We start from the raw sequence: 14,206 nt of genomic DNA on the forward strand, positions 1-14,206 counted from the left end.
TTTTTCTTCATTTTCCCATCTATCTTTTTCCTTTTCTTCTGGATATCTTACTTTTTCTCTGTGGCTGGCTGGGCGGCTTGGTGGCTGGCCCTTGACATCCTCCTCTCCTTGTTCTGTCTTGGTCCTTTTTTTTTCTTCCAGATTTCTCCTTTGCTTCATACTCTCTGTCCCAGCCCCACCTATCCTTTCTCCTGCCTCGCTATTGGCCATTCAGCGCCTTATTAGCACCATCAGGTGTTTTAGGCAGGCAAAGAAAAGTATCCTCCTAAGGATACTTTTCATTGTTCAAAAACACCTGTCACAATCATTTCTGATGTGAGTATACTGTTGTTTCTACAAAACAAATAATAGTATTTATAAACAGTAAAAATGCTAATTTGTCTAAAATTTATGTTTTCACAAACTCAAAGAACTCTAGTCCTAAAGTTCCAGGGAGCTGAATTAGAGGATTCACCTCAAACAAGTTCAAGAGAGACACTGGACAGTTCCACAGAGCCTGGACAGCAGTAAGCAACCATCTACCCCAGGATATGGCCAGCATCCCAGCTTTCTCAGGTCCCCCAAGATTTCGACACCCACAAATAAGCAGGAAGCAGTCTCAAGAACCCAGTACCCCATCCCTATCCCACCTACTATCCCCTTTAATTTCTCACCATTTTATGGTAAGAAAAAGACGAAAATGTTAGGATTATATTGGCCTTCCCTGTCACCTGGCAAGATGAACTCAGACAGTAGTCTGTCCCATTAAGACACAAGTTCTGCCCACTCCCAATCTCTCCCTTCCCATGGGGGCAAGCTGGTTTTGGCTTTCTTCTCTTTCTCTCTCTGTCTCTCAATCTCTCTCTCTCTCTGTCTCTCTCTCTCTCTCTCTGTCTCTCTGTCTCTGTCTCTCTGTCTCTGTCTCTCTCTGTCTCTCTCCCCCCAGCCATCATTCTTCTGAAGAAGCCGTTCTCTGTCTCTCTCTTCCTCCCCTTTACACCCAGTCCGTGTCAGCATGGCATACTGTTTCCTGCCTGTGTCACTTTCCATGCCAGGGTCACTTGCATGGTAAATCTTTCAAGCAGGCCTAGAGAGATGACTCAGCAGATGAAGATACTTGTCACACAAACCTAGCAAACAGAGATTAATCCCCAGAGATTTGTTCCCTGACCTCAAAAATATGAGTACAGGGGCTGGAGAGATGGCTCAGCGGTTAAGAGCATTGCCTGCTCTTCCAAAGGTCCTGAGTTCAATTCCCAGCAACCACATGGTGGCTCACGGCCATCTGTGGTGGGATCTGGTGCCCTCTTCTGGCGTGTACATGTTAGCAGAACATTGTATGCATAATAAATAAATAAGTCTTTAAAATATTCAAAAAATATGAGTACATACATTAACATTTTTTAAATGAATAAGCTTATTGAAAGATACTCGTATTGGGGCTGGAGAGATGGCTCAGTGGTTAAGAGCACTGCCTGGTCTTCCAAAGGTTCTGAGTTCAATTCCCAGCAACCACATGGTGGCTCACAACCATTTGTAATGAGGTCTGGTGCCCTCTTCTGGCCTGCAGACATACACACAGACAGAATATTATATACATAATAAAATAAATATTTAAAAAGACTCATTTTCTAAATATAAGAACATAATAGATACTCAAATATTAATGATTTGTTACTCAAGGATTAAATGTAATCATAAAGAACAAGCAGAGGCTAAAGAGATGGCTCAGTGGTTAAGAGCACTGTTTGCTCCCAGCACCCACAAGGTGGATCACCACTATCTGTAATTCCAGTTCCAAGGAATCTGACATCCTCTCCTGACCTCCTTGGGTACTTCACGCATATGGTGCAAAGATAGAAATGTATGCAAAACATCCACACACATACATTAAAATAAAATTTAAAGCCAGGTGGTGGTGGCACACATCTTTAATCTCAGAACTCAGGAGGCAGAAGCAGGTGGATCTCTGTGAGTTGGAGGAAGCTTGATCTACAAGAACTAGTTCCAGAACAGGCTCCAAATCTACAAAGAAACCCTATCTTGAAAAACAAAACAAAACAAAACAAAAAAAAAAGAAGAAGAAAGAAGAAAGAAAGAGAGAAAGAGAGAAAGAAAGAGAGAAAGAAAGAAAGAAAGAAAGAAAGAAAGAAAGAAAGAAAGAAAGAAAGAAAGAAAGAAAGAAAGAAAGAGAAGAAAAGAAAAACTAACTTAGGGTGACATCTACTAAGAGGTCTTGTGCATTAGTTCTGTGTTTTGGTGAAGTCAGACTCACCTGACAAGTCTAGCTCCTCCGTGGAAGACAAGTTGGCCAAACTCCAGCTATCACTGCGGGCAGCCAGGACAAACTTGTGAGCACTGATGTGGCTGTCCCCAACCTTAATCTTCAAATCACTGATGAGGAAAATATCCAAAGATACAAAAAGAGAAATGTCATCATAACTAGGTAAGCTAAGAGTCCCACCTGACAAATACATGGATAATGATTATCAACATGAATCTGCAAAAGAAAAAAAATAAAGATATTTCCACATGCTGAACCATGCTTACATGTTGCTAGAATTTTTAACTTCTACTTCAATTCCACGGAATGATCTACTCTCAAATACATGTAACAGCATTCTTGTGGTGAACCTATAAGCTAAGTAGGATGATTAATAGTCATACATAAAATATAAGATGTTTTAGGCAGAATGTATCAAAATAAACCACCAGAGTGAGAAATGTGGACAGCTCAAAGCTCTGAAACTGTGCTATTGCTTTCCTCCATAATAATGTCAAGCAATGTTAAACAGAGAGAACAAATTAGTTCCCACAAAGCAGTCAAGAATACAGAACCTAATATCTGGACTCCTGTCTCTATCAGAAACATTGATACCTAACATTAGCCACTTAATATCCAACCATTCATCAAGAAAAGAGGTCGAGGCTGGGTGGCACTTTCATATAACCTCAGCATATGGGATCACAAGTTTGAAATCAATCTGGGCTACACTGACTCAAAAAGCAAAGAGCACCAGGTGGTGGTGGCACATGCCTCTAATCCCAGCACTCAGGAGACAGAGACAGGCAGATCTCTGTGAGTTCGAGGCCAGCCTAGACTACAGAGGGAGTTCAAGGACAGGCTCCAAAGCTACAGAGAAATCCTGTCTCTAAAAAACAAAAACAAAAACAAAAAGAAGAGGTGTGTGTGCCATGTCAATTTTAAGGAAAAAAGGCTTCCAGACAATTACTGAAACATCATGATGACCCACTGTGCTGACAGGATTGAGCCATATGGTTGGCCATGCTTGGCAACAAAGAAAAGTGCCAACATGTAGCACTTAGCAAAACTGCAGCATTGGAAGAGGATCAAAAATATAAGGTTATTCATGACCACAACCAAGTTCTAGGACATCCTGGGCTACCAAAGACCTTGTCGCAAAAATAAATAAATAGCTAGGAATAGTAGCACATGCCTTTTTTTCTAATATTCAGGAAGAAGGAAGATTGCTGAGTTCAAGGCCAGCCTGGTCTACACAGCAGCTTCCAAGTCACCCAGGGCTACACGGTGAAACTGTAACTCAAACAAACATTGATTATTACTGCTAATAATCAATCCTTGGTATGTGCCCACTATTCGAAGTGTCTTAACATGTATGACTTCATCTTTACTTCAACCCTAAATGGAGTAGTACTGATCATCCTTTGTTACACAGATCAGGAACCTAAATGTCGTAGTTTAAGATCAAAGGGCTAGCAAGTAGCATACAGGGTTCTAACAAAGACTGACATTTTGAGAAACAAAGGGATCTTATTCATCTTTTTCATTGGTTTGGTGTTGATCTGAGCAGACAGTGTGCATATAGAAGCCAGAGGACAACTTTGGTGCCATCTACGTGTCACTGGGTCTTCACTGGCCTCGAACACAACCACTCAGGTTAGGCTTGATGGACAGTGAGTCCCAAAACTGCCAAAGTCTGTTCTCTTTGTACTAGAATTTTAAGTGCTTGCCATGAGGCCCAAATTTTTTCACATGGGTTCTTTGGATCACACTCAGGTCCTCATGTACCTTACTGACATCAGCCCAGCTCTTACTTTTGTTTTATGAGATAAGGACTCAGTCAAACATATTCACATTGGACTGGACCTCACTATGTAGCTGAGACTAGCATCAAACTCATAATAATCTTCCTCTCAGTCTCCTTAGTACTGAGATTACAAGTGTGAGCTACCACATGTGACTCAGTGCTGACAATTTTGATTATAGAGAAATAAATTTGGCAAGAAAATGAATGAGAATCAAGCCTAGTAGCGCAGGTAGGTCTAATCCTGTCTACCTGAGAGACTCAAACAGGAAAATCACAAATGCAACGGCAGCCTGGCCAACCTACTGAGACCTTGTTTCAGGACAAGATGACAAAAGAGCTGAGGACAGAGCTCGGCAGTACAGCACTTGTCTAGCATATGCAAAGTCCCTGTTTCAATCCTGAGGAGTGCAAAATAAGAGCGAATGAGAAGACACAACGTGTGAAGTGTGAAGTGGCTAGGGATGAAGCAAAAGGTACAGTTCTGGTTCCAGGAGCTCACCTGTATTGTTCCTGCTCATAGAGACCTGCCACTATTGCCAGCAAGCGGCTGATGAAGGACTCACTGCTACTCTCCTTGTTTGCCTGCGCAGCCAAAAGCGTGCATCTTTTCTCTGTCTCTGCCAGTTTCTTCTGCAGCTTGACATATTCTTGCCGAAGAAGCATCAAATGCTTCTCCAACTTGGCCACCTCCTCTGCAAGGCAAACAAAGAATGTTTACATGGCAGTTGCAAGGAAAATCTCATTTACCACTATCTAGCCATATGGTCTACTATTTCTATATAATCTGAGAGAAACAAATGACTGTGTGCTGGCAAGATGGATCAGCAAATAAAGGTACTTACTGTCAAGTCTGAGGACCTGAGCTCAACTCAGAACTGACATGACAGGAGAAAACCCATTCCTGTAAATTGTTTTCTGACCTCCATCACTCACGTTTTGACATGAATGTTCCTACGCACATACATTTACACATACAAAATAAATATTAAAAATGCAACTGAAAAGAAGAGGCCCAGCGAGATGCCTCAACAGACAAAAGTGCTTTGCTGCTGAACCTGACAACTTGAGTTTGATCCCCCAGGACCCACATGGTGGAAGGAACAAACTCCCTTGAGTTGTCCTCTGACTTCACCCTCTCATGTAGCATGGTCTTGAACATTTATGTGAACATGCGTGCGCGCACGCACACACATACACACACACACACTATAAAAAAAGTTAATTAAGTAGAATATAAAACTAAATGCTTTATAATTCCAATTTAATGAATAACCACATACATGGAGAATAAAAGGCAAATTAAATACTACCAAATAGCAAGTCTTACTAAGAAGGATTTTCTTTGCACTTTTGGATTGTTATTTTATAACAAATATATCCTGCTTTCATAATTAGAAAAAAAGTTTTAAGATATGTATTTAAATGTTAATATACTTTGATCTTCATACATATACACACACGTATGTATATATGTGACTGTTTTTTCACCTCTTCTAGATTCAATAAATGCCTGGAGTAAAGAACTGGATGCCCACCCAGACTCAGGTATAAATAAAAATCCCAGGAAAATCAACTTGAAAAGCACTTATAAGATTACAACAATAATATTTTTCTTATAAATATTGAAAAAATGTATTTATTTTGCTCTTGACTGATGAGCCATCTTTCCAGCCTCCAAGCTATATTTCTTTTAAATTGATGGCTAAAGGAAAATAATGCTTTTTGTTTTATTTTGTTTGTTTGTTGTTTTTTGAGACAGGGTTTCTTTATGTACCCCTGGCTGTCCTGGATCTCACTCTGTAGACCAGGCTGGCCTCAAACTCAGATATCAAGTTGAGTGCAGAGATTAAAGGTGTCCGCCACCACCACCTATAAGATGTGCAATCAAGCCGGGCGGTGATGGCGCACGCCTTTAATCCCAGCACTTGGGAGACAGAGGCAGGCGGATCTCTGTAGGTTCGAGACCAGCCTGGTCTACAAGAGCTAATTCCAGGACAGGCTCCAAAACCACAGAGAAACCCTGTCTCGAAAAACAAAACAAAACAAAAAAACAGCGGAGTTGAATTTAAAATTTCAAGCACTTTGGGTTAGACTCAGGTCACTGACTCTGAAGAGCTCTTCTTAGTGACTCAAGACTAAAGAGCCAAGAAAGTACAATTTCCTCCAAGGGGAGAATACTGAGCACAGAGATCTCGACACCAGCATAGGAAATACACAGACTCTATGTCATACAACGGGCAGGTACTGAAGCAGGACAGAAAGAAAAATTTAGAGGCCCATCCATCATACTAGAATCTAGTTTACACTCCACACAAGCAATAAGAGCAAATTTCAAAGTGGGTGGTGGTGGCGCACACCCAGCACTTCAGAGGCAGAGGCAGGTGGATCTCTGAATTTGAAACCAGACTGTTGAATGAGTTCCAGGACAGCCAGGGTTACACAGAGAAACCCTGTCTCAATAAACAAAACAAAACCTTTTTTTTTCTGTTTTTTTCTTTTGCCTATAGAGATACTTTTTTGTCAAGATATTTCAACAAGGATGTTAAAAACATCATATTCTCTTTATTTAGGGCCACAATGTGATCATGGGTTTAGCCCTATGAATGCTTATCCCTAACCCCCAAAAATACACCTCATAAACTACCTTACGATTTCAGTTACTAAAGGAAATTCTTTAAGATCAATAAGTAAATAAGCTCATGTATTCTTCCTTAAGATATGATCTTTATTTATTTAATTAGTCTTTCTTGAAGTAGGTTTTCATCATATCACTCTGCCTGTCTGAGTGAGATTCTATATACAGACCAGGCTGCCCTCTGCCTCCAGGGTGCTAGAACTAAAGGTGTGCTACCATGCCCCACCCTTCCCCCCCCCTTTTCTTGAAAACAAGATCACAGTAGAGATAAGGAGAGATCAACAGACTAGATAAATTACTTATCAATGGTCTGGGACCATTGAATGAGTAGAGATGTCCTTCAAATGTGGAGTTTCTTTGTTCCCAGTTTTACCAGTCTATGCTAACAAAACACTTTCTAGAACAGTGTTCTCCAACAGAACTTTCTGTGTGGTGCAATATTCTACTGATCTACTATCTCCGGGAGCCACTAGCCACACTGCTGCTGAGCACTTAGAATGTGCCTAATGTGTCCAGGAACTAAGTGTTTAAAGACATTTAATTTTAAGCTCAAGTGGCCATATGTGGCTAGCAGTTATTACGCTGGCCAGTGAATGGCCAGTGTAAAATGTCTTCACCTTGTTATTCAACTGTCTAAAGTGGTCTCCTGACCAAATTTCACTGAATTAGTAAAAGTCTATAACCAACTATGTATCAAACCACTTATTTACTTTTTAAATTTCATTTTATGGGGTCTGAAACAATGACTCAGTCATTAAGAGCACTGGTTGGTCTTTTTCTTTAAAATAATATTACTTATTTTTATTTTATTTGCATTGGTATTTTGCCTGCATGTATATCTCTGTGATATCAGATCTTGAAGTTAGAGACAGTTGTTAGCTATGATGTGGATACTGGGAATTGAGCTCAGGTCCTCTGGAAGAGCACTCAGTGCCCTTAACTGCTGAGCCATTTCTATAGCCCATAATTTATTTAATTTCATGTACATTGGTGTGAGGGAGTCATATCCCCTGGAACTGAAGTTATAGTTATAGACAGCTGTGAGCTGCTTGGGTGCTGGGAATTGAATCTCAGTCCTCTGGGAGAACAGCCAGTGAGTGCTCTTAACCACCGAGCCATCTCTCCAGCCTGCATTGGCTAGTCTTACAGAGAACTGAGATCCAATTCTTGCTCACAAGTTACAGTTCCAGGGCACTCAATGCCCTCTTTCAACTTCCTCGGGCACGAGACATATACATGATACGTACATGATATGTTCATGCAGGCAAAACACTACAAAACATAAGAATAAAAATAATCTCTCCCCACTATGATGACATCTATGAATCACATCATCAAGCAACATGGCAGGATAATCTTAAGGGTTCAACAGCGGCATGAATGCGTTGGCATTAACCAACGGCTCTCTAATTGGATTTAAGACTCACTTAATAAAAGGTAAACCATGCCTGGTACTGGAACCCAGTTAACCACTCAGTTCTAGTGAAAGCATGGTTACCGGAGGAGAATCAACAACCACTAATTTACTAAAACTGCATAATTCCTAAGAATTGGTCCTTACCCATAGATAAGTGTAGTCTTCACCCCTCTCCAAGGAAACTTCTCTTTACAACAGAGACCACTACAGGAAATCACAGCCAATAAAATTGCAGAGTTGTGGAGCCCAGTCCCGAGAGATACATTTATAAAACACTCCAGCATCTAAGGCTCAGGGAACATTGTGGAAGAGGGGAGCAGAGAGAATTGTAAGAGCCAGAGGATCAGGAAATTTGCTGAGGTTGTGTCTCCTAGTAATTATCAGAAGTTACACCCACAAAACCTCAAGAACAGACTGCCCAAATGTGAGCTGAACAAGGATAACATCAATGAATACACCCAAGTGAACTGGAAAAAGCCTACAAGTCTCAATCCTACACAAAGAACTATAGGCAACTGAGGAAAGCTGGGAGAGATGGTCTTCTCCAGGGAAGAAAACATCAATTGACTATCTAGTGTCAAACAGTCCAGAAAACATACACACAAGTAACATTATACAAACTGAACAGGTTATATTTAGGAATATATATGTGTATGTATGTGTGTATATATATATAGACACATGTGTGTATGTACATGTATATACATGTACACAATAACAATGAAAAATAGGTCATGAATTTGAAGAGAGAGTAGGGAAGAGTATATGGGGGGGGCTTTAGAAGGAGGAAGGGAGAAATGTTGTAATTATATTATAATCTCAAAAAAAATTTTGTGCTGAGACTGGCCCCAAGGCAAGCACTCTACATCTCCAGCTCAAGAATTACACTTTATTTGCTTAGACTTAAATGTGCTAGAAAAAAGTAGTTGTGATTTAGTAAGGATGGTCCCAGAAGATCATGTATTTGAATGCTTAGCACCAGGAAGTGGAACTGTTTAAAAGGATTATAAGGATTAAGAAGTATAGCCTTGCTGGGCGGTGGTAGGGCGCGTCTTTAATCCCAGTACTCAGGAGGCAGAGGCAGAGGTAGAGGCAGGAGGAACTCTGTGAGTTCGAGGCCAACCTGGTCTACCAGGACAGGCTCCAAAGCTACAGAGAAAACCTGTCTCAAAAAAGTATGGCCTTTTTGGAGGAAGTATGCCCACACCAGCCACAGGTTCTCGCTGTTTGTGGATCACAGTATAGTGTTCTCAGCTACTGCTCCAGCACCTGCCTGCCTATCACTATGCTCCTCACCATGATGGCAATGGATTCGGAAACTGTTAGCAAACTCCAATTAATTACCTTGATCAAGTCAGGCGGTGGTAACGCACACCTTTAATCCCAGCACTTGGGAGGCAGAGGCAGGTGGATCTTTGTGAGTTCTATAAGAACTGGTCTACAAGAGCTAGTTCCAGGACAGGTTCCAAAGCTACAATGAAATCCTGTCTCAAAAACCCCCCTCCACCACCAAAAAGAGAAAGAAAAAGAAAAAAGATGTTTTTCAGAGTTATATAATTTATGTAATTGAACACCAATTTATATAATGTCTTAGTTTGCTTTTCTAAAATTTATTTATTTTTATTTTACTTTATATGCGTTGGTGTTTTGTCATGGGTGTTGGATCCCTAGGAACTAAAGTTACAGACAGTTATGAGCTGTCATGTAGGTGCTAGGAATTGGACCCAAGACCCCTGGAAGAATAGTCAGTGCTCTTAACTGTTGAGCCATCTCTCCAACCCCTTAGTTTGCTTTCTATTGCTGTGATAAAACAACTTGACCAAAACTAACTTGGGAAGCAAAAATTTGGCTTCCTCATTCCCCATCACAGTTTGTTGAGAGATGCCAAAGCAAACACCTGGAGGAGGAACTGAAGCAGAAGCTATGCAGGGACACTACTCACTGGCTTGTTCCCCATGAATTGCTCAGTCTGCTTTTTATACAACCCAAGAATACCTGCCGAGAGATGGCCACTGCCCATAGTGATCTAGTCCCTCCCAAATAAACCATCAATCAAAAAAAAAAATACACAACAGACTTGCCTACAGGTCAGTATGATGGAGGGAATTACTCAAGTGAAACTGCCCCTTCCCAGATATGTCTAAAGTAAATTGTGTAAAGTTGACAAAACCAAAACCAGCACACATGACAAGAGACTACAGATTTATCCAAGCAAACGGTTTGGGTGCTAAGTATTTCATCTATGCTAAGAGCATACTCAATACATGCTCAACCATAGAGTTATACCCTCAGGTCCCAAGCAGCTTAAGGGGTGATCAACAAGTGCCAGGCCTTCAAGCCTAGGGATAGAGACAGCACTGAATAAAACAAGAAAAGCTCCTGCTTCACAAGCTTTTCATTCAGAAAAACCCTCTGCGGTGACAAGCTATCTGAAGAAAAAAAGCTCCTCAGTCATGCAGAGAAATGGCTTTGCAGGGACAAAGTCGAGGTAGAAGCATGTTGGAAACATACAAGAACAGTTAGTGAGTAGACAGGGGAACAATCAACAAGAGGCCAGAAACAAGTTTCAATGTAAACTAGGGCCAGATCTCTTTCAGATGTCAAGGTTACTTGGAATATACCACAGGAGTTGGAAGGGGAGGGTGTTAACAGAAAAGGTAGGGCTGGAGAGATATACCAGTGATTAAGAACACAGGCTAGCTTCTTCTTTGGACAGGGTTTTGTGCATCCCCAGGTCGGTTATGAATGGCGTTAAAATTTCTGATCCTTCCTTCTGCCTCCAACCTCCCAAGTTCTGAATGAACTACAAGCATGCATCACCACACCCAGTCTTTCAGAAGTCCCTTTGCTTCCGCCTCTTCTTTGGGAAAGTGTTCACCTGAGGTTCCACCTCCGAGGTTTTTAACATGGAAGAAAAAGTAAAAACGAAAACTGGACCCAGTACCAGTCATAACTCTGGCCTCAACAAATAACATACCTGGCAGGCCTACTTCGTAAGTTACTTCATTAACTTTGTAAACCTAATCCAAATCAGAGAAGCCTACACAAACTGTCACGCTATAGATTTTTTTTTTTTTTTTTTTTAATTTTCAAGACAGGGTTTATCTGTAGCTTTTGGTTCCTGTCCTGGAACTAGCTCTTCTAGACCAGGCTGGCCTCGAACTCACAGAGATCCACCTGCCTCTGCCTCCAGAGTGCTGGGATTAAAGGAGTGCGCCACCACCGCCCGGCTCACGCTATACAAATTTACGACCAAGAAATGAAACGTTCAGTCAAAGTTTAGCAAACAAACAAACCAAAATAGGACAGGTCTCAATCAAGCACCCGTCAGCGACTCAATAAAGTCCAACAAGAAGTATTTTTCTCCAACACACGAGGAGCACACAGGCCAGGACCAATATCACTGTATGATCCGTGGCAAGTAAGTCACTTTCTCTGGGTTTTCTTCCCCACTTGTACAGTAAAGTTTTGACAAGCAGAGATTCTACATTAAGGGAAGCTGAACGTGAGAGACCAGATGCCTTTACCTGCAGTAAGTAAAGTGTACACTAGAAAAGAGGGTAAGGAACCAGGAAGTAAAGGAACAGAGGTCTGGCTTTAGTGCATCTTTTAGGAGCACTGTAGCCTTGGTCAACTCCCTTACTAAGCAAAGCCTGCCTCTTGCCCCCATTGCAAACCTCGGAGAAGCTCGGCACGCCCGCATGCCTGGGCTGCAACAAAGCCCAGATATTACAACGTTCGCCCAAGAAGCCCAATGACCAGTTGCAGCCTGGATTGTTCCCGACCTCCTGAAAGGAAGAGTCCCAAGCTCTTCCGCAAGACAGGGATGCACCCCTTCCGGATGCAGGACCTGCCATGACAGCAGTTTCGATTTCCTAAGGAGATGGGCACTTCCCCCGTCTTTCAGCATCGCTGGCACTACAAGGAGCCCTCTGTACAGCCTTCCCCAACCTTGCGGCCGCGCTTCCTCCCAACACCTAGACCCCACTTAGCATTCTCAGTCCACCCAGGTCCCGCGGGGCCACACCGCGGGAGGGGCGTTGCCATAGGAACGGCGCAGAGGAACCCCGGGCACGGAAAGGCTCGAGACGCTAGAGAGGAAGGCTCGCGAGACACCCAGTGCCCCGTGTGATCACACCCAACCAACCCCTCTCGGGGTTTCTGTGTCCGGCCAACGGTGCCCTCACACCTCCATGCCGTCCCGCGCCGCTCCACAAATATCCTACCTTCCGCCATGTCGGGCCCGGCCCTGCCTGCAGCCTCGCGAGAAGTGCCTACAGACCGGAGTCAACCAATCTCGCGAGATCTGGGTGAAGGCGCGGCAAAGGGAGGAGCCTGAGCAGATGAGGGGTGAATGAAAGAGAAGCTACACCCCGCAGGAGCCGAGGGTTATTATTATTTTTATTTTACCCCCACCCCCTCACTAAACATTTTGGAGAATTTGCCAAGCACTGACTGATCTCTCATATTTCAGGTGGTCGTCAGGGCACAGCGAACGTGGACTACTCTGATGCAGAGACTGCTGATCTTTAAGTTACTTTGTAACCATGTAAGACGCTGTCAGAAAACTTGAATGACAGCATTTGTTCTGGGCTTTGGGAATTTTATGGCCAAAACCAAACTACAACTCATGTCAAAAATGCCACACACAGCCGGGCGATGGTGGCGCATGCCTTTAATCCCAGCACTCGGGAGGCAGAGGCAGGCAGATCTCGGTGAGTTCGAGACCAGCCTGGTCTGCAGAGCTAGTTCCAGGCCAGGCTCCAAAGCCACAGAGAAACCCTGTCTCGAAAAACAAAACAAAACAAACAAACCAAAAAATAAAAAATAAAAAGGCACACACACTGTCTACTGAAGTAGGGGTGGCAGAAACTGCAAGGCTCTGTAGTTATTAAAAATCTAGCAAAATTGTGAGATCCAAGGTCAAAGTTATCAAGCCAAATAACACTAGGAACTAAAAACACCCAGGACAGGAAAGAAATGAAAAACAACGGTAATTAGATGTTGGAAGATTAAACAAACAAACAAAAAAGACTGTAAACCAGGAGCTAAAACTTTTGGTGAATGTATTATTTAATAATAGCAAAATAGAAATGTAATATACCTAGATAACATTAGCTTATTCAAAACTTCTTTGGTTTTCGTTTTTTTGGCGGTAGGGTGGGGAGGAGAATTAAGACAGGGTCTCTTTACGTACATAACCTTGACTGTCCAGAAACTCACTAAGGAGACTAGGATGGCCTGATAAAACAGCTGCCGGACTCCGCCTCCAGAGCCGGGATTAAATGCAAGCACCACCACACCCGGTTTAAAGATTTACTTGGCTTGCTTAACTATCTTGTATAATTACAACATGTGAGGCCTGCTGTTCAACCAAAAGGCTTCTTTAATTCAGGAGAATAAAAATAATGTAGCAACAGTTAAGGAAGTGGTGCCATAGAGGACGGCAAGAATTTTAGGAAGATGTGCCACAATTAAAGCATTAGTGGGGTGGGTAGTGAAATGAAATTTGAAATAAATGGAATTTGAAATGAAATGGAATTTGGAGTTTAAATCATAAAAATGTAGGGCCAAGGGTTAAAATTCTGAGAAGGGGAACCCCTGGCTGATAAAGACCTAGAAAAAGTAAGAGGGGAAGGTACTAAAATACATTAAGAACAATTATGTACTAAAAACACATGTTCCAGGCATAGGAGACTAGAGAGTGAAGAAAGCATTGGCAGGGCAATGTTCAGAGTGGTGCCTCTGGGTTAGCGGCCTGTGGGTAAAGAACATAGTATTAGTCAATTTCAATAAAAGTGCCAGAGATCAAATCACCTGTCTGCTGATGGCTAGGTGAGCCAGCCTCAGGCATAAACTCTGCTGGCTGATGGCTAGGTGAGCCAGCCTCAGGCATAAACAGACTCCTCTATATGGAGTCGCCTAAAAAGTCTCAAGATCCTAACACTAAAATGACTTAAGTAGTTGCGAAGTGCTGATATCTGTTCTGCATGTTTTCTTTGTCTTCCTTTGCAACCTCAGTAAATTAACCTGAGCCTGTTTTCTCTTTTCATTTTTTTTTTTAACTTATTTTTTTTTTTCGAGACAGGGTTTCTCTGTGGTTTT

General features: G+C 42.2%; 1 protein-coding gene across 2 annotated transcripts in view; it reads right to left on the reverse strand.

The window, feature by feature from the left end:
* Ankfy1 (ankyrin repeat and FYVE domain containing 1) overlaps positions 1-12,402 on the reverse strand; it is a 61,232-nt gene extending 48,830 nt beyond the window's left edge. The window contains exons 1-3 of one of the 2 annotated variants that reach the window (XM_050162722.1): positions 12,328-12,402; positions 4,549-4,741; positions 2,255-2,373 (exon numbers count right to left, since the gene is read on the reverse strand). In XM_050162722.1, the coding sequence (XP_050018679.1) occupies positions 2,255-2,373; positions 4,549-4,741; positions 12,328-12,337 (322 nt within the window). In that variant the 5' untranslated portion in view covers positions 12,338-12,402. Of the gene's footprint in view, positions 1-2,254; positions 2,374-4,548; positions 4,742-8,245; positions 8,415-12,327 lie in introns of those variants that run through there. The other variant, XM_050162723.1, reaches the window with a different exon arrangement.
* Positions 12,403-14,206: the final 1,804 nt, after the last annotated feature.

The sequence above is a fragment of the Alexandromys fortis genome, unplaced genomic scaffold, assembly GCF_014885135.2.
Source record: "Alexandromys fortis isolate MF-2015 unplaced genomic scaffold, M_Fortis_MF-2015_v1.1 scaffold_84, whole genome shotgun sequence".
NCBI lineage: Eukaryota > Metazoa > Chordata > Mammalia > Rodentia > Cricetidae > Alexandromys > Alexandromys fortis.